At 43.4% G+C, this 22,805-nt stretch overlaps 2 protein-coding genes across 3 annotated transcripts in view; one reads left to right on the top strand and one right to left on the bottom strand.

Moving 5' to 3' along the window:
* The window catches only part of LOC124178152, a 45,647-nt gene that overhangs the window by 19,754 nt on the left and 3,088 nt on the right, over nt 1–22,805 (bottom strand). The window contains exon 1 of one of the 2 annotated variants that reach the window (XM_046561328.1): nt 13,920–14,156. The exons of the other annotated variant lie outside the window; for it this stretch is intronic. The gene's annotated coding sequence lies outside the window, so the exon portion shown is untranslated. Of the gene's footprint in view, nt 1–13,919; nt 14,157–22,805 lie in introns of those variants that run through there. 2 annotated transcript variants of the gene reach the window in all.
* LOC124178167 lies at nt 16,342–17,269 on the top strand. Its single transcript, XM_046561361.1, has 2 exons — nt 16,342–16,892; nt 17,027–17,269. Exons 1-2 carry the CDS (start codon nt 16,714–16,716, stop codon nt 17,169–17,171), a joined length of 324 nt encoding a protein of 107 aa, XP_046417317.1. The 5' UTR covers nt 16,342–16,713; the 3' UTR covers nt 17,172–17,269.

Below are 22,805 nucleotides of genomic sequence, written 5' to 3'. Positions count from 1 at the left end.
GGAACACTTTCAATGCAAATCAAGACCAAGGTTCCAGTTCAGTGGTCCGAGCCTTAACGGTAAGAAATTTTTTGGGTACAACACGTAGGTGATTTTATACCAGACGTGTTTTATCAGCGCTGTGGAACGAGAGCGAAAATAGAGTATCGAATGACAGAATCAATCTCACTCCCTTTTACCAAGGGTATTGATAAACAACCGTCGTGCGGATATCCCTAAAAGTTCCGGCTACGGAAAATGAGTTTCGAAAATCTCAAGTTCATCCTGATTTCACTCACAGCACGAAACTAGTATATCGAAGTAACAGTCCTGTACCTGAGTACAGAACCGAAGTCTCGAAGTACTTCGATCGAACGATCCCAGAAAGCGGGGTAATTTCAAGAATCGTCTTAAACTAGCGCTGAAATCGAGTCAGATGACGATCTTCTCAGGGGAATATTACACAGCGCTGCACGTACGCTGTAGCTGAGCTTTAAATTGTGGGTGAGATAGGGTACCAGGAAGTTGTGCGAGGCAGAGCATGGCCTAGCTGTTGTATTCGCGATGCGCCCTCGTGGGTGTGCATTATGTATACCATAAGCGTGTAGAGATCCGGGATTTATTGGTTAAAACGAGCATCGCGGAGTGCGGTTGGAATGGTGGGACTCGGTACACGATAAGCGATGAATCCTCCGGAGTTCGGTTGCCAAAGGCGGTCGCTAAGTCTTTGCGAAGGAACGACTGGAACCGATCTGGCTCTTAGCTGGCCGGTCGTTGCTTGCTCGAAAGTGACGCGCGCTATGCCGGACATGGCGAAGTTCTCCTCGATGCGTTATCGGCGTACGAGACAACGTGCAAAGACGGCATAAACACTAAACACGGAGTGCGAAGTGTGGAGATAAGTCTGACGGCACGTGACCCGGTCGCAGCCCTTACGCGATGTTCTCCGTTTTACGATGGTCGTTTTACGCCTGCGTAGGCATTTCGCGAACGTTGGCTGATTCTCAGCTCGATGAGACACGCAACTGGTTGGGGGGTGGTTGGTTATAAATAGTCGTCTACGCGTTCTGGACGTGCAGGTAAAAGTGCGCCGGTCCGCGGAAAGACGCCCCCACCTGTGCGTCACTCTTGATGCACGATGTCGGAACGGTCGCGAAATGACGCGTGACGTCAGACACGATTTGACATCCGCGTTCTGTTCTCCGGATACATACGTGGTCTTACACGTCTGCGCGGCGTAATCCGTCGAAACGTTGGTGCACGCGCCGTATGCAATCCGTGCGCGAATTGCGGCGAGAAAAACGAATGACGGAGTATATAAATTCGCGTTTATAATGCCGAGGCATTTTTCCTTAATGACGAAGGTCTCCTTAACGACGTAACAAACGGAAGGTGTTTAATACAAACGATAAGATCAGCGCTACGACGAGTGCAGGTAACGTATGTGGCCGTAAAAATTCTGCATTATCAATATAAACGGGTATGATGAAGACGTCTTGGCATTAAGTGGGATGACCGGGTAACTCACGAGCATGTTTGTTTCTCGAATAACACGCCAGAGCGTTGATGGTGTTTGAAAAAGGAGAATCGCGGGGTAATAATCATGCGCGTGGTACGTGCCCACGAAGACTAGCCGTTGGTCAGGCGATGCTGTTTCAAGATCTTGGTTAGTGTGCTGACGGCTTCGTTCGGACGTAATACCGTTAGCCAACTTACCATCTTACAATACTCTATCTTACATACTCTCCCGCGTCTGCCAGATTATAAAACAAACGTCGACGCCCACCTTTTTCCACGAGCAAATGCTCAATGGTCGAGAGTCCAGGCCAACAAAACGTGTTACGGCTAATGTTGCCACTTTTTCGTTAGGCGCTGCGGTACGACGGAGCAATTTATAATACATCCGACTGCCGGGCGGTTTAATTTTCACTATTAATCACCTGCCGTTTATACGTCGGAAGTCTCGCCTCGTCCACAATTCTTAACTATAACTGTATCCATGTATACGTAACATATCGAACGATGCATCGTTTACTACGTAACGAACGATCGACTTTTCCTTTTCCAGTGTCACTAAAGTACCTCGGCACTCGGTGCTGAACCATTTTTCAATCGTCGAATAACTGCAGCTGTTACTCGTGCACTGGAAATGTTCGGCGATGTAACGAGGAAAATCATGTTTAGCCACTGTTCCGGGCATCCTGGCCGAGCTTGCCTCGATTTTATGAGGTAATTTCAACGGCCTCTTCACCGCGGATATCGAGCCCAACTTTTCGTCTATAATTTTATCGAGATAACGCGAGTGTGCCAGCGGCAAGACCCTCGTTGCGTCCCTCGTTATCATGCCCGAAAGTTGATCCAATTCCAAGGACGTCATACCGCTATGACCACAACTCTGTTCCGACGGAATCCTCATCACTAAACTTCGGAACCGGCAACTGGCTGCAAGCTTTCCGAACGTATGCGATTACAAGCAGAATATTGTACCTCGGTGCGAAATTGTTTTTGTCCTGACAAGGATGGGTGGACGTTGAGTGAGCTGAACGAAGATAAATCACTTTGTGTAATCGAATACCGTGCAGCGGTGGAACCATCGGCCGTAACTGTTGTACTGAAAAATCGGATGTGCATATTATCCGAGCAGCCGCTGAGCTGCCAGCGTGTATCTACGGATGCCTCATTATTTGTCCAGCCTATCTGGATACTGAATATCTCAGGTCTGACCGGTCCATGTGCTGCATGTAAGAACCTATTCTTTGGAACGCTAATGACGATCATAGGGTGTGCAAACACTGATTGCCGGCCAAGATTGCAACAAACTATCGTCAGGCTTGCGGGCTGGTCGCGCGTTGAATTGCCCATCGTGGTGAGACTGCCGTATAACATGCCGCGCGTATCTCGGTGGTAAATAAACAACAAAGGAATCCCAAGACACGAAGGATAGATTTAACAGGAATTAGTGTCGCAAGTGATTGAACTTGGACGTTGCATTGCACGGTACTCCAACAATCAGACCAGCTCGTCGAGTTTCCTGTAAAAGTGTCGCGATCTTTACGTAGAAGAGACTAGGAAGGGGTAAGAAAGTCAAGAATGAAACGCTGCGACAAAGCCAATTTTGTTAGCACATCAGAGACAGAGCAGGTATTGAAGACAACGAAAACCGGATGTGGCTGGGCTTGGTTACTCGAAAACGCAGAAAGTCGAGCCGACCGCGATGACCACCCACATCCTCTTCCGTTAGCCAGATAACGTCACGATGTCAACCGTTAGTACTACAGTTCGGATCTTCGAGCTTCTTACACAATGTGCAAGTAAACAAGAAACAAAGGCACGTAACGTAACGTCCTCTGATTATCTTTTTCCTACAATTAGCTATTGAATGTAAAACGCATGCAGAATTTCTCATCGACAAGAACATGAAATTGATTTATAACATAAATCGATCAAAATTGACTAGCTGATTCGTACAATGATTATAGTTATCAAAGTCCAAGTACCTCGGAGTAAATTTTGAATGTAGATTAGATCGACAGCATGTTGATTCGTAACAACGTTACGATTGCGAAGTTTACATTCCCGTAAGATGTTGCACCATTTCTCATCTCCTCATTTAGACAATGACGAAGACCGCGATGAATTCTTCAACTTTATACACGAGAATTATGGAACTCTTCCCCCCCTCCACGATTCATCCTGTTCTCTCGGATCCATTGAGTCTCGTTGCTCTCAAGTTCTGTTTCCGCTCGAGACCAAGCGAGGCGATAATGTTTGAGGTGAGGTAATTCATGGTAATTCTATTACTCAAACGACCAAACGGTACGTTGACGTGAATTGATATATTTGTTGATTCATTAACACTTGCGACGGTTTACAGCAGTAGATGCACATTTCCTTACTCGGGACGCGTTAAGATAACTTTCCGGTTTAGGTGATAACTGTTCAATTACGGGCGTAGAAAGCGCCTCAAGACTCGAGCTGAGGAGCTACTTAAATACAAATTGATCAAGCGTGCTGCAATTACTTGATCGTATTAACCTCGTCTGACACATAATTTAACCGAATTATCGCCAGGTATCAAAATCCTGACAAAGGATTATAATAATTTTTCTTCAATCATACGAATAGTGAAGATAAAAGTATTAAAAAATCAAATTCAATATCGTGATGCCTGAAAATATGTCACATTGGTAATCATTAATGAAATCAAATTTGAATATACTGAGATAAAAAGAAACCTTTTCACACTTGGGAGGCTGTATCTCATGCTGAATACTCTTATTCATCTTCTATTCTCGTTCTAATGCTTTTCGCACGCACGCTACAATATCTACAAGTTAATCAGCGCGGCATTACGCATACAGAATAACAGTTATATCAACGGTAAAAACTATCTGTATATTCATAAGTTACACAACTACAATTGCGGGCACATTATCTATACCGTGCTATTAAAATAACAGTTGTAAAAAGAGTTGTAATTTTATAAAGACGCTGTTTGGTACGTATACGTATTACAACATTAAAATATAGAAAACTTTTAACCGTTCATCAATTCATAAAATATATTTTGAGAAGAGTAACCACGAGTTAAAAACATGTTGGACATAGCAGACACAATTAATTAAACAGTGAATTGGGAAATTTACATAGAACGAGTTCAATCTTGTATAATAAAAGCACCGTCGCAAATATCGCATACAATCGTCGCTAAATGATGATATCATCTTTAAACGGAGGTGATAGAATCATTTACTAGAACGCAACACTTGAACAATCAGATAAAAAAAAAAAAAAAAAGTAAGAGATAATTCAGTGCGAATCACTTGTTACACAAGTTTTAATAAGAAACTCAAAGCTGTTTTAATTGATTAAATACTACGAATAATTTCCGTTTAAGTTGCTAAAGTCACGTGAACTTTATTGGATTAATACAATCGCTGTATCGTCACAAGGCTTCAAAGAGCACGGAATCGGACGTAAGTCACAAGGCAATTTATACTCGTGGATTACATTAATAAATTAGTGAGATTCAAATAAAGTTTTGTGTTGCGCGTGGTAAGCTGTATAGAAAAAACTTGGACCGTCGAGAACCCGATTTTGAAGAAGAAATTATTCTCCAAATTACACCGAAAATGAATGTCGAAGTACGTAAGTTTGTAAAAAAAAAATTTAATTACGATAAACAAAGATACGCCGATATGTCGTTAAAAAAAACTGTAGCTTAAATACAATTTTCTCAACGCCAGTCCGAGTTCGTAATAAAATGTATCAAAGTTATAAAGACGGCAAGCTGAATGCTAGGTCATCAAAAAGTTCGATCTTTGAAGTCAGTATCTTTGATTAGTTTTTCACCATGCGTCTTGCGTGTCAGTTTATATTAGTCTGAGCTTCTGCCAAAACAGCGAGGCAGAATAGACGAAAGATTTCGTAGAAACTAAAATTGGGAGAATTCATTGAATCCTCATTTTCGAAACGAAATGTATAGTAGAGATTTATCATATACGATAATTAATGATAAATAAGTGCGCTTCCACATTCTTCGCTAAGTATTACTAGATGCTAATCGTTACTCCGTTACGTTAAGAGAAATGCATACATTCACCAAAAAATCCGTTGCAGCTATTCATACCGTACACGTAATACAGGAAAACGTGTGGTAATAATGATTAATTGATGAGTTACGAAAGTTCATTACGTGTTCGGTGGTTTACCGAACTCGCGGAGGTAATTATGCGGTTTATTATCGCCTATTTATTTCTTTGGTGGATCCTAGCTAACTGCAGCAGCGTAATTTTATGCAAATGTAACCTGATATAATCCCCGCTATTACATCGACAGCTTAAATTATGACGATCCATTTATACTGGAATATTATCCTCGTTTCAGATCAGAATTGTATAAAAATCAACCCGGACGAGCCGTCGTGGAACATGATGAAAATTTTATATCAAGAATCTAGAAAACTAGTCATATTGCTAAATAGCGTTAAACAAGCTACTGTGAAAGCGGACCTAGTTAACACCATTTTCATTATATCACGCAATGATGGGGCAACTCAATCTGTCCTGGACTATATTATTTGCTGGATCCGTACGTTTCCACACATTTATTGGAAGAATGATAGAAGATGTCCGAGGGAGGGATCACCCAAGAAATCGTTGTTTTCGAGGACTGGCCTAATTATCACGATGTACTCGTCGTATCGGATAGTCCGGAGCCCGATCAACCCGTTTGCATCGTTATCAGCGCAGTATCTCCACTTGCGCCTCATTATCTGGTGCCCCAGATTCTTTTTCGGGTCTGCATAGTATCGGAGACCGTTGAGTCAACGTCAAAAGGAAAACAAACATACGAAACGTGCAAAGAAGACTGTTGACTCATGCCAATAGAGAGTTCTCCTTCATCTTATAATACGCAGATTAAAACCTACCGCCCGCTCAGCGCGGACTTTGCTGACTATCAATTATTGCGACAGGCCTTAGGCGCGAGTGGAGCATGGTAACCCGATAACCACAGTAGCTAGCTACTGACCAGTGGCCACTAAAGTACCGACTCCGTGCAGCGACGATTATCTGAACTTTGGATTCATATCTCCAGCAGCTGCCTCGAATGTAATACCAGACGCAAGCCAAGAACCCCAACAAAGGCATAATACGTCGGAGTTGTTAAGGGACGAACAGGCTTGCGGTAAGAAACTAGAAGTGGGAGACTCCGGACGAAGCTAGTAGCCGTTAAGCGTCGCGGCCGTCTGCCACCAGGGTTCAGATTTTACCTTTGCTCACTCGCTAGTGTAACTTGAAAACTGATCAGCGAGTTCCGCTGTTTTGGCTAGGATCTTTGAGGATTCTAGAACCAGTTCAGCGCGTGTAAGCTTGTTCGTTACACGTCCACACACGTGCACTTTCGTCTTTCTTCTGCACGTATTATACGTACTGTTTCGGGAAGTACCGAAGTGCCAAATTTTTCAATTTCTAAGTGAAATTTTGAGCGTAATAATCGAGCGAAAGTCGCGTCCTAACGAAACAGTTTGATGGTAGTGAAAAAAAAGTAGATAGTCAGACGCCTGAGGGGTTGAAAAATCGAACGTCACGATGATTGCTGAGGCTTCTTTCTTCCGCGGACCATTTTCAACGCTCAATGTGTTGAACTGAAATCCGTAATTCCCGGTACACTCTTACCTTCGGGATAAACTTCCCCGTGGAGAATAGGCGGGCTTCGAGATACGGTCGAGCGGTCCGACTCCCAGCTCGGAGTTACGAATAAATATACATACTCGACAAAGAGAACATGAAGAGTATCGAGTTCAGGGACGGCAATCGTCGTCGTGACGTTGTATATAAGAGGAGCACTCGATACCTTCCGCTCTTGTCGGGTGATGTTTGCCTGGTAGATGAGCCGGTAGGACGTATGCGCGAATCGCGTCGGTCCGTCGCCGCAGCTCGAACATTGTACGACATCCGCGCACCTTTGGCCGAAGGAAGAGTGGGAACTGGGAGAGCTTGCGCTTCAGTTTCGCAAAACTTGTCCACCGTGCTCATTTTCCCGTTATCATCCGGCTTTTACTCTGGTCCTAGCTATCATCTTCCTTACCCCACGGCTTGGCTTTGGTTAATCGAGACCTTAGTCTTGACGAGATCTTAACACGGGTCGACAGTTATTTGCATACACGTCATGTCCAAGATGGCTGGATCACCAGGCCTTAAAGGGGTGCCTTGGTTGATTTCGCCGTTAACGTGTATATCTCCAAATATCCAAGTTCAAGATTCCCAAATGAGAAAAACGGGGATCAATGATCAAATTCGGTTACTGATCGTCTCGAGCATCGTTGTAACTGTTCAAAGAACTTGACGATGAATCCTCTCGGATACTTCGATCAATCACAGGCGAAATTGCAAAAACAGTGATAACAAGATAACGTGGAGTTCTTTGAGTTGTCTCAAAGACAAATAATACCGAGAACTCCGTTAGTACTCCGTTACGATTGATCCTGCAGCTTCCGAAACAAAGCTTACGATGTTCTACAGTGCCTCTTTTCAAAGATCCAGGTCACAACGAAGGAGAAGTTGGAAAAGAGAAAAAAGAGGCAAGTCAACTTTCAATCCAAGTTGAGCTAACTTCCAAACTATCGATTGAATTCATTTTGCTCATGGTTGGGCGACTTGCACAGCGGTAGCTTCAGCAAATTGCATTCCGTACCTAAGGTGCCGACAAGCGCGATGACTTCTTCCGTAGAGATCGGACGGAGTTAATGTTATCAGGTCAATCTGAGGCGATACATGCTCGAACACTCTGCGCTACCGTGAATCTCAATAGTTTTAATAAATGCGTGGGAAGCAGGGAACTGTTCCAGTTCTCGGGTGACGTCTGTAAGCACACTTGTTCGTACGTGACTGGCGTCCAGGCTTTCGTGCAAATAGATGTGTGTCACGTAAAAGAAGAGATTATACATGCCGGATTACGTCCACGTAAGTATAACAGGTATAATAATGGTGTAACATGACACTGCAATTTATGATATCCACCACAAATCCATGGATCTACACGTAGTCACGTATGCAATTGCGCTGAAATGCGCTTCCCCGTCTCCTCTACATAGGCATGAGCGTCACTCCTCGCTAGGTAGGTATCAACGTCCACATGAATGCGTTGAATCGTGAGAATCGTCAGATAACACGTTACATTTTCCGCAACGTTGGAAGTTTCTTTATCACTACTTTTTTAGACCGGAAGCCTCGCCGGTTGTCCGTTCAATATCGTAAATATCATCGATCGAGCTGCCAGAGCGAAGAAATTCACTGACTCGAAAATAACTTACGATCAGTTTGTGGTCTCACACTGTTGATAATCTCAGGAATTCAGCCGCTACACTCGACGGATTAGGTGCGACAAGTCGTGCACTGAGTGCGTCCGGTGAAAGATATGGATATGGGAGAAAATCTTTGACCCAATGGACCATGAAAATTGACTCATCGTGATAGTACGCTGTCATTAACGAATCATTCTCGTTTTTTTTTTTTTTTTCATCTTTTTCCTTCACATACCTGATGAAACCTAGAAACTTGCTGCCTGATCGTCTAACCACCGATCACTTCATACCGTCTGTAATGTACCGCGTACTGTAATTTCTCGAAAATCTATTCCACTTTCATATCTTGACTGTCAACTTGTCAGCCCGCATCTGTATCCAGAGAGCATGCGTTATAAAGAAGTCGATGATCACGCAACGCTTTGCTTCGCGGTGAGTGTTGATTAGCCAACATTGTAGGAGCACGCTTCGTCAGAGCGACGTTATGTATCGTTACTGATATGCCCGTGCACAACGACGCGCGACGCCTTCGTATTCAATTTTCATCCAAACTGGACGGCGAGTTTACGGTAAGTGTAACTGAGGAGAAATTCTCTCGCATAGATTAAAAGTGGGGGTTAAAATGGGACGTCGATAACTTCTCTATCGCATTTCTGGCCAAAAAACCAACCTGTTGGTGAGACTGAGTTACTTCAACTTCTAAACGTGGCACTGATCTCCATACTAACAGAGATCAGCGGACCGTGGTCTTTGAACTTACGGAGGTAAATGAGACGATAAAGCCAGATTCAAAGGTGCTTTTACAGTTTGTGCTCAGCAATTACGCATGGCTAATAATTGAGCTAAGTCATTGTACCGTGCACAGTTTCGAGCCTGTGATATAATGTTTCAAAGCATTCGGTTGGCTGTTTCATTGATGTATGAGAGAAAAAAGGAATCACCAGTTGACGAAAGTTTCACATTACGTAATTTCTTTCAACTTCGAACTCTGTTAGTTTCGTCGCAAAACTTCGTTCTTTAGATATTCCAGCATACTTTGATATGCGTGGTACTCGCAGCGTGGCTATAAACACTGCAACACGCTGAAGTGGTGAGCCGGATGACTCTTGGAAGATCTCGGAAGCTCCTGGGGGAGGACCGGTTGCCTGGAACGTCTGAATATGCATACCTAGCTAATGAAGAGCGTTTTTCAAGCCTAAGCCACGATTTTTCCGGGATTTCAACACCGTGAAATGCCCATATATGCGCTGGCCCGAGTCTCCTGCGTACACGACCGTCCGATATCTGGTAAATATATTTTTCTACTTAGTTTCTCGACAAACAATTAATTGAGTAAAATATTCCCAAATACTTCGTGGAACAAACCTCAGAGTTTCTCCGAGCGAATTCGGTGTAAACGGAAGCAAGTTTAAGGACGGAATAAATATAGGAGAAAACGTGAAAATTTATGCAAGTTTCCATGACCACGCTACTGCTATTTACCAGCATTGCGACCCAGTTGGAGTTCAAGCCCACCACTTAATCCTTTGATTGCGGCAAGCCCTTTTAGTCAATTTTACCCGGCGCGACGCACGCATCGGTTTGGTTCTCATGCCTTACGACGCTGGAACTCGATCCATTGTCATTCTAATTTCGTGCACCGTTTACTTCAGGCTGTATCTTACGCAAACGTAAAACCGGCTAAGAAGTTCTTACAAATTTGAAAAAATCAGTCTCTTTCATACACAATGCAGGTACGCCGCCTCTGAATATCGAGCTTAACGGTTCTCCTTTGAACACCCTCTTTACCTTTTCAAAATTATCAGGAATTCAAAAGAAATTGGCGAAAGAATATTGTCAGCTGTCCGTTTTGTATAAGCTTGGTAGTAAAATTTGCATGCGGGAAGCAGTTGCGCGGGCTCGAATCTTCGCTCGCTTTAATGGGGCAATAATTTAAAAAGCTCGAGACTGCGTTAGATCCGCTGCATTAACTCATCGCGAGACGTCGCCAACTGCAGCATTTTAAACAAGTGATACTTTTGTCGAGAAACCAATACTGCCCGAAGAAACTAGTTGCAATATTGATGAGAAAATTCTGCCATTTGGTAAATATTTCCGATCCGATCCGAGTATTAAAGCGAACCGATTGCGCTGTGTGAAAAAGCGATGATAAAAATGGATCTGTCGGTCAGTTCGGGTCCGAGATCGTATACAACAAGAATCGAGCACAGAAAGTGCGGGGCGTTGGGCGGTTTACAAAACCGGATGAGAGTTGTTGAACTCAACCTCGAAGCGTGCGGCTTCTGCGTAAGAGAGCAATTCCTCGCGACTCTATTCATCAATTAAACCGCATGCCGTCTCGTCTGTTAGTTCTTAATTGTTTCTAACGAGGTCAAGAAGCGAGCTATAACGCAGCTCGGCAAGTATTAAACAATGGGTAACGGTTAGCTAAACTGTTTGACTTGTCTCATTTCGAGGGAGGCCTTAGAACGGCGTTAAATTAATCCAGGGCCTTGTTAATCCGCAGCTTACTTCCCGCAGGATCTCCCGGGACCTCTCGTCCTTAATTATACAAAGAGTTAAAAAACGATCTCATCCTTCGAACAAGGAAAACCGTATACAGCCCGGTTCGCATCTGTACGATACAATAAAAAACTATTTTCAACGTACACGCCCATCAAAATCGCGTTACCGTCCAAAGGGTGCTTTATGAAAGGAAACGAACATTGATCTTGATTTCGACTCGAAAAATGATGATCAGATTTTCCACTCCAGCGATAACGCTTCTGTGTCCAATCAAAACATCCAGAAAGTTTACGATTTTAAAGTAGCTAATTTTTTACACCTGATATGCGATTTCGAATATTAGCAACGAACATTGCGGAAAATTTTGCTCCATGCAGTACAGCGAATGGGTAATTTTGTCCTGGAAATTTTTTTTCCCCTTCCGTTACGGCATAAACAGAGTTTTCATCAAGATGTAAGCGATAACACGCGTCTCATACAAAAGTGCCTGAGCCCTGCCTCCGATGTCCGCCTACCTCAACCGCCTGATTTCGTATAACTGTCCGCTCACCTCCAGGCGAAATTTTCGTCTTGGTAGACACAGACTTTCCGGCACCCGATCTTAAACTCGAAGCACTCGATCCGAGGGGACTGTACCTATATACAATTTATATATTCGCTTAACAGGGCCGATAAGCAAACATCGTTGAGGCGTGAGTAGCTGCAGTAATAGTGACGCAGGCAGACGTCGTCTCGGAATTCGTTTCAGGCAAATTATCACCGATTCGAAATCCTCGCGTGTGTTATATTACGTGTTGAACTCAAGAATCGTGAGTTCGTTTTGCTTCCGAATTCATTGCGATCAATGCTCATTACCGACTGAAATCGAGTCTCGGGGTCACTCATCGGCGGGAAAAAGTAGAACGTACAACGATACCGATTCGTCAATGATATCTGGATGTCTTGAACGTGACTCTCTTTTTATTTCACTTGTAATTTCACGGGTCTATTTGACCTACAAAAATCTTTCTTGCATGAAAATCCGAATAGATCCGAATCTTTCGAGCGACTAGAAGAATGGTTGGACCTTCAATTTCCTATGCGACCGGTGAAGTTGGTTGATCATCGGTGATCTAAATCAGGTTTAATCGAGCCTGAACCTAATTCCCATGAAAGAACAAGACCATCGACAGATTCAGTCACACATATATCACATTGTCAGAAATGCTTCTGCAATCGTAAGTGTAGAACGTAACCGAAGGTAATTCAACGATTGATCTGAAAATACGTGTGTAGCTAAAAGCGTAAATAACTATTAAAATAAAGTGGTACGTCGAATGCCCGCGGTTACGTGTAATTAGAGTTGAAACATGAACGCGCGTGTCGTGAGGAAGACAATTTAATTATTGCTTAACGTTTCGGTTATACCAACTGTATACATACCTACAAGCACATAATCTTGTACCTTACAGACTCGTGTTACGTAACCCACGTGCAGGTTCGGTACTCCAGGGGAATAAATTGTGGAATACAATTCCGCGGTATATACGCGCAATCGTGAAGGAACTACAACTGCTGCGCAGTGGCCAACCGATAATAGCGACACATAGAGCTGGTACGCGAATCAGCTATGCAAGGCACCTTATGCCACATTCGCATTTAAATTATGCGGACTCTTCCGCTATTAAAAAACGTGCAAGATCGTTCGTTACATTCAAAGAAACACCTACTGCCGTACCTCGATTCGTCCTTTGTGACTTATTTTCGTTAAGCAAAGGTCACTCACCCACCGAATCACCTGCAGTGCTGCACTTCTGGCTACCCTCTCTTTGTTCGCAGTGCACGCGTAAGTCTAGACGCTGAATTTTAGTATCAGTCGATTTTTGCAACGCTTGCAGATATCGATTTCGATAAAGAAAAAAAAAATATTTCTCGCAGTCGAAGTGAAATGCGATTCAGCCGAATGTTAATATTCCTCAACCACTTCCGATTACTCCCACTATTAATATAATGTAAAATTACGTTGTCGCCACTGTGCAGAAAGAATTGTGCTCGTCTAACGGTCAGTTTGCCGTTTGCATGCTTTTAGCGAGACGTTTCCCATCGTCGCGTAAAAGTTATTCCAATTGGTTGGATTAGTAGCTTTTGGCACACGAAGGTAACAACCATGGGCCACCGATTCGTACGAACAGCGAACATGTATGGTTCGATTTAAATAGTAAAGTTTTGTTACCGGTCTTGCGAAACCACGAACTCTGCGGCGTTGTATTCGTGATTAGAGATCGCAGCTTTTCCGCGAAACACGGCACGTGTCGAACAGCTTCATCAATAAGTTTGACCGCGGAAGAAGTTGTTAAACCGAATTGTTACTGCGATTGAATATAATAAGTTTTGCGAGTTCCATATCCCCTGAGAAATTTTCGCCGAATCCCATATTGCATGTACGATTTTCGAACCCATCCCGGAACCAACTTTGTTCAAAGAATTGATGAAAAAGTGATGAATGAAAGAAGCATTTCGCGATAGCCCTAATATTCGTCAGCTTGCCAAAGTTTTCATAAACGCTGAGGGTAGTTGAACAAAAAAAAAAGAAAATGAGAAAGGTTCGATAAGCCGAAAGAGTGATCGGCACCCTTATAAGGTATCTTACCTCTATAAAGCTGCAAGCATTATCCGGAGTGATCTAGGCTTCAACCGGTAAATTATGTCTGCTATCTGACTGGTACCTGCAGTCTTTCTATACCGCCGGATGAGTCAGGCCACATCAATAACGATCGGCGGACTAAAGATGAGCGTGTAAACGCACGGAATGGATAAATCGTTGTAAGTGCACAGCTTAGATGATATAAGACGAAAGAAAATCCGCTGCGACTGCACCGCGCGAAGCCGTTGGCAGAAACTGACTCCGGTTTGTCCAGCGATCGGACCCCTTCTCTCTCTCTCTCTCTCTCTCTCTCTCTCTCTCTCTCTTAGTCTTTCTCACTTTTTCGCTCCCCTCTCGCTCCGTCTCTGACTCTCTTTTTCTCTCGTCAGGTAGGGAGGAGAGAATCGTACCGGCTCCCACCTTCCATTCGATCCTTCGAAAGCCGCCTAACTGCACCCGACTAAACACGTGGACCAAATCGTCCGAGACGCATAGGCATGGTACCCTGCACTGTATTCAATACGTGACAGCGGAAATGAGGCGAAAACGGGACCAAGGGGTTATAGTCGGTTCACTGCCTGAAACTTGATCAAAGATCAAAGGTCTGTGGAGGGTGCTAAGTTGAGGGAGAAATCCGTCGTAGTCACCGTGTAACCGCATTTCCGTTACGGTTTATAGTAATTAGTAAACGTGGCGACAACGAACGCTCGATCTCATCAAAAAATCGGCCGTGCCAACTTGGGCCCGCACGTTCTTCCGAAGAACTGCTTGGGACCGTTAAAAGTATATTCAAATTCGTCTGCGTGCCATTTTTCATTGTCAAATTCTACCGACTTAGCGTGTGTCGACGGTGCCAAATCCACGCCAAAAGAAGTACGTTTATAACATGACAAAACTGTACGGAAACTCTGGCAAAAGTTTAGAATCACGTTTGTAAAGGTTGATACACGGGCCATTAACGAAATCCCTAACTATGGATCAGGGAATTCAATAATTACGACCGGAGTACAATCAGGTTGGAAAAATGAAACGGTCGCTTTTCCGAACGAAGTTGTGTTGAAAACGTGTCCAACGCGTGGTGCCTCTATTTATCGCTTTGCGAGAGAGGTTAAATGATTACCCCAGAGAGAGGAAATTCCAACCAGACTTTACACACGCTTATACAAAGAATCATATACCTAGTAAACACATACACGTATACTTATGTTCGTACGGCGTACCGTGCATATATTTTCATAGACAGTGAAGTGTAGTGACAGAGAACCGTAGCACGGATTCCATCGTTATCTGGATCACCGACTGGAATAAGTCAAATAATTTTAAACGGTACGTGTAAATATAACTTGGTATATTTGCAGAACTGCTTGATTAAAGTGTCGGTTTTAGGGCTCGTCTTCAAACACTTGCCAGCTTAGCGAGTTGCCGCTTAATTTACACTAATAGCGTAATTTATACCGAAAAAAGAAGCAAATCCCACTATTTTTTTTACCCAATTTTTTCGATTGCGATGAACAATGCGTCGTCGAGTTGAATCTAAATAGAATTTTCCGTTCTTAATGAAATATTTGGAAGCCTGAATATAAAATTACTTAAAAAGAAGCTGTAATTTAAATTAGTAAAGGTAATTAAGCGACCGAGCGATGTTTCATTACCACGCATTCTCAAACCTTGATGAATGTTGAAAGAAAATGAGGTGTGCAGGTACAGAATGTTGACTCGGAATTATCAGTGCGTATAATCATTGGAGGGAGCATCAAGTAGAATGAGGTGTGAATACGATTTTCTTGAGTAATTTCCAGGTGTGAGTCACTATCGTGTTTCAAATAGCTCGAGGCAATCGCGTTAATACTTGATGCGACTCATCTCTGGTAATTACCTGCGCAAATGCATCGATTACTGCATTACGGCAGTGAACATCTTAGAACGGTGAAGTAAGCGATTGACTGGTGAAAAATGTAAGCATGACTCTAATAATTGTGATCATATATGACACGTTATACTTCATCAGCTGCTGACGCTTTTCCTGCAACTAATTAACTGCTTCGGCACGAATTCGGTTTTTCCGGTCCGGGCACATCATGTGGCCATCAGGATTTTTTCAAACACCCCAGCAACTTGATATCACCGAGCTTTGGTTTGATCACATCGGAATCCCAATTTCTGACAGATCTTCAAATCGCTACCAATTTTATATGGTACCTGAAATGGTGTTATTTCAGTTTCAGTCCGAATATCATTTGTCGAAGAAGCACTGCTGCAATTGACAGCGCTTTTTGAAGATGCAATCAACGAACAGCAGCCTGTCCATGACAGAGAGGAGAGAGCGGATAAAGTGGGAATCATCACGATAGAGACGAAGACTGGCGTCTATACAGTCTTACAGAATGTATCAAAGCCAGGCTGTAGAGGTCGAGAGGAATGCGGTCAGGTTGGACCGAATGTGGGTGACTCGAGAGGCTCTTCGAAAGATCCAAGCGTTCGCCAATAGCTTGGGCCTCTTCTCTTCTCCTCTTTAATCTAACCCATACGGCATGGTTGATTTGCCATTCGAGCCCCGCGTCTCCTCGAACCTGGGCCTCGGATGGGGCCGTTGTTGCTGATAAACACACGCGTTGAGAATTGGCAAACCGTATTTATAGACGTTGAATGGACGCATACGGGCAGGTGACTTATACACGTCGAATAATTTGTTTCGTGTATATCAAATTATAACCACACGGGTCTCGACACTGATGTTCAAGTTAACGGTTAAAGAATTCGTTTCGCACTACAAGTTAGACAGACACTGTACTGATACAGGATGTGGTCTGGCAACAGAACTTCAAAGACGCAAGAAGCTAAGCCCCGTCTTTACCGTCCTTGTGATCCGACCCAACTGGATATAACCACTTGTATTTGGACCATGAATTACCGACAAATCTCTCGGACGGTATCCTCAAAGGAGACTTGCAAGAAGCGTAGGATGGCTGTTTCCGAGCAGTACGTATTAGTAAGTAGTTGAATTGTCAACTTTGCGAGGTCTGTCGTTACTCCAAAGTTCCATGCTTAACAACCTGCGTTTTCTACGCTAGTCGAGAGATTGCAACACTTAACCACTCGCATTACCCCATTAGCATAGGAGGTGCATGTGAGAGCGAAGAAGCGATGAACAAACTTTGTAATACCTACTTAATTAGACTTGGATATCGCGACTACGGTGCTTACAGAAGTCTCAAGCTAGCCGTGGACTTGAAGGTTGTCCAGTACCACTGTAAGTAGATCCTTCGTTACACTTTTTCAGAGAACCATTAACAACTCGTGCTACGTTATTCGCTGTAATTAATCGCTCAATCAAGGATCAATCCTTCCGGACTTGGTGATTCCAAATGATACTTAGATCCTACTGGTTCCCGCAAGTTAAGATTAAAAAAAAAAAAAAAATGCCAAAAATTGAGCGAAGGGTGGTGCATCTTTGAGCGAATTCCTTCGCAAAACGTTTTCGGCTTGCCATCGATCGTTCTCCATTACGATCGAATCGAGGTTCGGCAGGCGTTGAGTGGTGGGCCATGCCGTTGCTCTGCGAAGTGAGAGGAGGTTAGACGAGGTCGGGTAGGATTGGGTTACGTTGGCCTCGCGGTAAGTTGGGTGCGGGTTAAGTCAGGTTAGGTTAGCACGGCTATGCGTGTATCGTTAGCATCGTGACCTACTGACCCCGAGACCTCGCGTCGTGCGGAGAGCAAACGCGAGGAGAAGATCTCGATGATCCTGCAGCGTGGGCGTTGCCGCTTACCCGCAACACCATCCCGTACCGTTTAACTACCGTTTCGAATAACCCAACCGAGAGAGCATTTATTGACCAGCACCAAAATCAAACCAGGCAGCATCCTTTGCATCAGTCAGATATGTAACATTATTCGAGTCTCATATCAGGTTCGACTAATGTGTAACGAGGTATGACGTGATCCGTGTTTTTCATTGTTTTTTCCTTATTTATTTTTTTATTTTTTTTAATTTCTTTGTACCGATTAAGCTTAAATTCAAGACAATTGTATTGTTTCCTTCGATGTACAAGCTTGTATCTCGGCCGGGGGATCGGTAAAGGTTGAGAACAATTTCCGAACCCTGTTGTACTTCCGGTACGGAAACCCCGCGGCGTCCTGACACGAAATCACTCGCGCTCCATTTACTCGAACGTGTAGCTTATACGTATATATAAACGTTTCCGCAGGAAGAAAAATATTGTCAACTCGTTAAGATAAATCTGCTGCACCTTGTGACGGAGGAAAAAATTCATCTCGATGCGTTTGGCCTGTTATTTTGAGAGGAACCGAGAATGCACGAAAAAAAAATCGAAATTTTGTAAGGATTTTTTATATTGTGTATTATTTATGCAACGGCTCTGAACTGGAAGTTCATCAATCGACGTTTAACGCTCCATTTGTATGTTAATTAAAGAACTTTTTTTCAATACCTGTGCTAAATCGAAGTATTTGACATTCAGGCTTGACGCAACTTTTTACTCAAAATTATGTTTCATCTAAAGTCGCGCAAATCGTATAATCATCTCATTTTAATCAACTATGATCCATTTTCATTTCCATCGACGCGAATGATAAATCGGAAAACAGTTTCATGCGGGATTAATATTGTTATTAAACCCGAGCCAATCGCATAATATTTCACATTACACGTGAAAAACATAACTCTAAAATCCGGAATAATGAAACTATACGAGATCGAACGCGTATACCTTTATAATAGGCAATCAAATCACGTGCCGTTAACAACGCACGATCCTGTTAAATCCTAGCCACAGGATAACAGCGTATCGCACCACATTGACTCGGCCGATTCAAATCACGAGTAAATTCGAAATCACAGACTCGCCCGGACACAATCGATTTTGTCCAATTTCACTGCCGGATTTGTCACTAAAATTCATGCGGAATAATCCGTCCAATCAATCCCTATTCTTAGGGCTGATCGACACACGGGATTTTTTCACCATTTCGATGTATCTGGGATTTAATTGCTGGTAAACAGGTCGCGGTACTAAACATAAAATCAGACAAAAGCGGCGAGACTGCTCGAGATGTATAAATAAAGAAAAGCGTATTGCAATCATAATTCCATTGCTCAGGTTTATTTGTCGACCGCAGCTGACGCCCAGGAAATTCAATGCTCGTGTAAACTCGTACCGTACACAGTATTACGTGAAACTAATGCGAGTGCCGCAATTTAAAAGCCGGTTTTACGTCCACTTTCACCGTAGCTACCCAGAGAAGAACTAGATATTGTTCATACCGTAATACTTGTATGAAATCTTCTCCTTTCGTGCGGTATACAATATTGCTGCACCGAGAGATGTGCCGGAGAATATACGAGTTTCCCTGACAGAAGCGTTGCAAATGTATCTCACGAGTGACTTGAAGAAATTTTTCTACCTCTTTCATACTCGTTAGCGTTATCGAGACAACGTAACGGGAATTGGTGTGAAAAAAAAATAAAAATTACTAATAACCTCAAGCTGATCGACTTCCAGGTAGTTAAACGACGGACAAATTTCGCCTTTGATAATGAGACGCGCTGTCGCAAGCGTCGTTGATTACATACGCTTGCAGATACTTGACCGCAATTAGCGAAACAGCTCATTAACGATGCTGCGAAAATACGAGCTAATTGCGGGAAAAAACGAGCCACTCGAATCCGTAACAATTTTTATTGTTTTAATTTTTCTGCTTCTTTATTTCTACCTCGTGGCTGCGCATACGCAATTTTTTGTCATCACCATAATTATTGTTATTACACAGGCAGTGCGCAGGAAAAGTGCAACGTATCGCGAACGAGCGTCATTGATTGCCGAGCATTGGCGGCATTGTTCGAAAACAAGCGACACTTGTCGAATATGTGTATTCGATTTATCGGTACTGACGTGCACCGCCTTGCGACAGATCTGTTTCCACAACGTTTGTTCTTGCATTTCTTTGTACTTTATTTTTCTACCAGGTGGCGATACTCCTCGACATTATCGGATACAAAAAAACACGGCAAACTGTTGACGTTGCATGTCATATCTATTTTTACGCCACCAATAACGTCAGTACAGGTGTTGCGATGTAGGTATCCGGGAAAACGATCGTCGAGAATCGAGTATATTAAGGAAAGAATAAAAATATCCGATACGATTTAAACAATTCAAAGACTCAGATCAATGTGATTCTGAACTAATCGTCGTCTCAATCTGCCCACAATCGATGAGCACCGGAATGTTCAAACGATTAGAAGAATTAATTGAAAAATTTAACAAGCCTTGCACTCTCTATACGTACACCTATTAATATGCATATAATGTATAAGATGGAATTGAACCGAACTCCGGTTGACAATACCTTCGAGGAGGGTAAGATATTATAGGAGCGTGTTGCAGAGCCTCGGTTAATCGCTAATCAATTTCGCTGGCCTTTTTGATTGGCGCGAGTGCCTACTTGGAAACGCCAATTAATGATCGCGAAAATTGTGTGACTATAGTGTAGGTATATAGTCGTAGGTATCAGTTGTACAATTGAACCTCGCTGAGAAGGAACGAAGTGGTTAGTATTCCGCCAGTGCTTTAACATCACGAGAGCAAAGATGAAGTAATAGAAATCAGACCTCATCGAACTGCCCCACATCGCTAAGTTGTGCTCGTACATCCATCGCTCGCCTTAAACAACAGGAATAAAGCCAAGGCTGACTTGAAATAACTCTGTTCAGCAGGAGGCTCATTTTTCCACACGATATGTTTTCGTTCACGATACCGGCAGCCACTTGCCCAGCCTAAATTTCTACTCCATGCTAGCCTTTCGTTTGAGCCGCTGCTGAGTCTCGAAATCGAGTTTCACGGGTGGAAAAATTGGTCGACATATCCCAATTCCAATACCCATATACCGTGCCATGAGATGTTATATAATGCGATATTTAACGCGGTGATCAAGGCTGTACGACGTCTCCTTGAAATACTTTTACGGAAAATGCGGGCAGTTGGGGAACAACGACATCGATAAATAAGCGTCTGTACAACTTTGGCTCGGTTATACGGGTACTCCCTGATCCCGGTAACACGTATATACTTGACGGAAGTGGACGACATGCTATGCAGTAGCAGCTTGAACGTCAAGGCTGCATGGCCATAACTTTTGTCCCTGTGGCGGTTTGACGTCGTTAGAAAAGCTTGGAAGACACGATCGTAAAAAAGTGTCAACGGCGATCCCCGTCGAGTTTATTAAACGAATTTTTACTTCGAATTCATGCGGCAAGAGCAGCGAAATAAATACCATTTTCCCGTCAAGATTCAACGAGAAATAATATCCGAGCTCACGTAATAATTGTACCTACCCGAGTCTCGTCCGTGATTTATATGAAACTGATTGATACTCCTCCGGCCTTCCGCAATTAAGGCCCAATAATTATCTCAAATGTCTTGCGAGATTAGCAATCGGCGATCCAGAGGCAATTACAAGCGCTCATGTATATTTTCGACATCCATCTTTGAGCGGTTAACCCGTCCAAGCTGCAATTCTCACGTTGTAAAATTGATCAACTGATTTTATCAAGTGTACAAGACACGCGAAAGATAATTCCTTCGCCAACTTGTTCTCTTTTCGTAAAAACAGCTGGCGGATTCTCGTCTTTGCTCCGTGCAGCGTGATCAAATCTGCAATAACCGTACGTCGCACATCCGAAGACGAATGGCCTCGGTGAAAACCTTTTCCCTACGTATGTTATAAATACGAACAAAATTCAGAAGTGCAGTTGTGAAGCTGCGTGGAAACTGAGCTAAGGTTCGTGCAATGAGTCCGATTACTAGCTATGAATAAAATATCACCCTACAGAGAGATTCGATTGCTTGAAATTTTTCAACCTGCATCTGCGAAATTTCTCCACGCTGGTGTTTTAGCGAATATTATTATACGCCAATGTAATACGTTCCACAAATATCTATACAACGTTCATGCAACACTGAAATAAACTATCACTGAATTCAAAACTTCATACCATGGTGCAAAGACAGGTGCTTGCCAGACAAATCAAACACGTAGCATCCGGTGGGGAAAGGCGGTGTGGTATGCAGTGAAATAATAATTATTACTTCCCTCTCGCAACGCTGGAAAGGAAGTCGTAATTGTCACGGCGTGTGCTGTCAAACTGCACACAGGGTGCGGGAGAAACCGCAGTGAATCATAACTGCAAAACCAATAAAACCGGTCGAAAATCAATATGGGTTATTAAAAGAGCCCGAGCAGCTGTGCGAACAAACCGTTTCCTTTCGAATCCAGATGTGGACGTCTATGGACTGTAATTTTGTGTCAGTCGGATAGTGTTATCTGATGTTAAATTTTCGAATCACTCTCGAGAGTAATTGTCCTACAGTATTCTACACCTTCCGATTACTTCCATCCAAATTTTCTACAATCTTCTAATTACGACGAGTCTAAATTCATTTCCCTGACACTGTGACGAAGCGGAATGGATTGGGCGTTAAGAATCCTGACCGTTGACCTCGGGCAGGTCGAAGACTCGAAGTCAGTCATCTGCTGGCGCCTTCCGGGCACCTGATACAACAGGAACAACCTACGCACGTGTCTCCCTGATTATGACACGCATTGTATTCCGTTTGGGTTTCTGGCCGTCGGTGCATCTCCGGCTAGTTACAAGCCATTGTTCGAATGGTTAAACGGTGGATAAGCAGCATCGGGTACAAAGGGAGTTTCATTGACTCATCGCGGCAGGCGTTGATCGTTTAATCTCTCCTGGGTACTTCCACCGCGTTTTGTATAAATTGCACGAGCTGAGCCACGTGCTTTGGTAACCAATCAGACATCGACGATGTTCAATCGCGAATGATTTCACGCACGCTCTAAACATCGACTGGCC

This window comes from Neodiprion fabricii, chromosome 3, assembly GCF_021155785.1.
Source record: "Neodiprion fabricii isolate iyNeoFabr1 chromosome 3, iyNeoFabr1.1, whole genome shotgun sequence".
In the NCBI taxonomy this organism is placed as follows: domain Eukaryota; kingdom Metazoa; phylum Arthropoda; class Insecta; order Hymenoptera; family Diprionidae; genus Neodiprion; species Neodiprion fabricii.
This window is presented reverse-complemented; position numbering and strand designations above follow the sequence as displayed.

Bases quoted from the DNA above. Each gene is read 5' to 3' on its own strand.
- LOC124178167 (XM_046561361.1), top strand. From the start codon at position 16,714: ATGTGGTCTGGCAACAGAACTTCAAAGACGCAAGAAGCTAAGCCCCGT. The intron at 16,893-17,026 runs GTACGTATTAGT...TTACCCCATTAG, and splicing joins AGGATGGCTGTTTCCGAGCA to CATAGGAGGTGCATGTGAGA.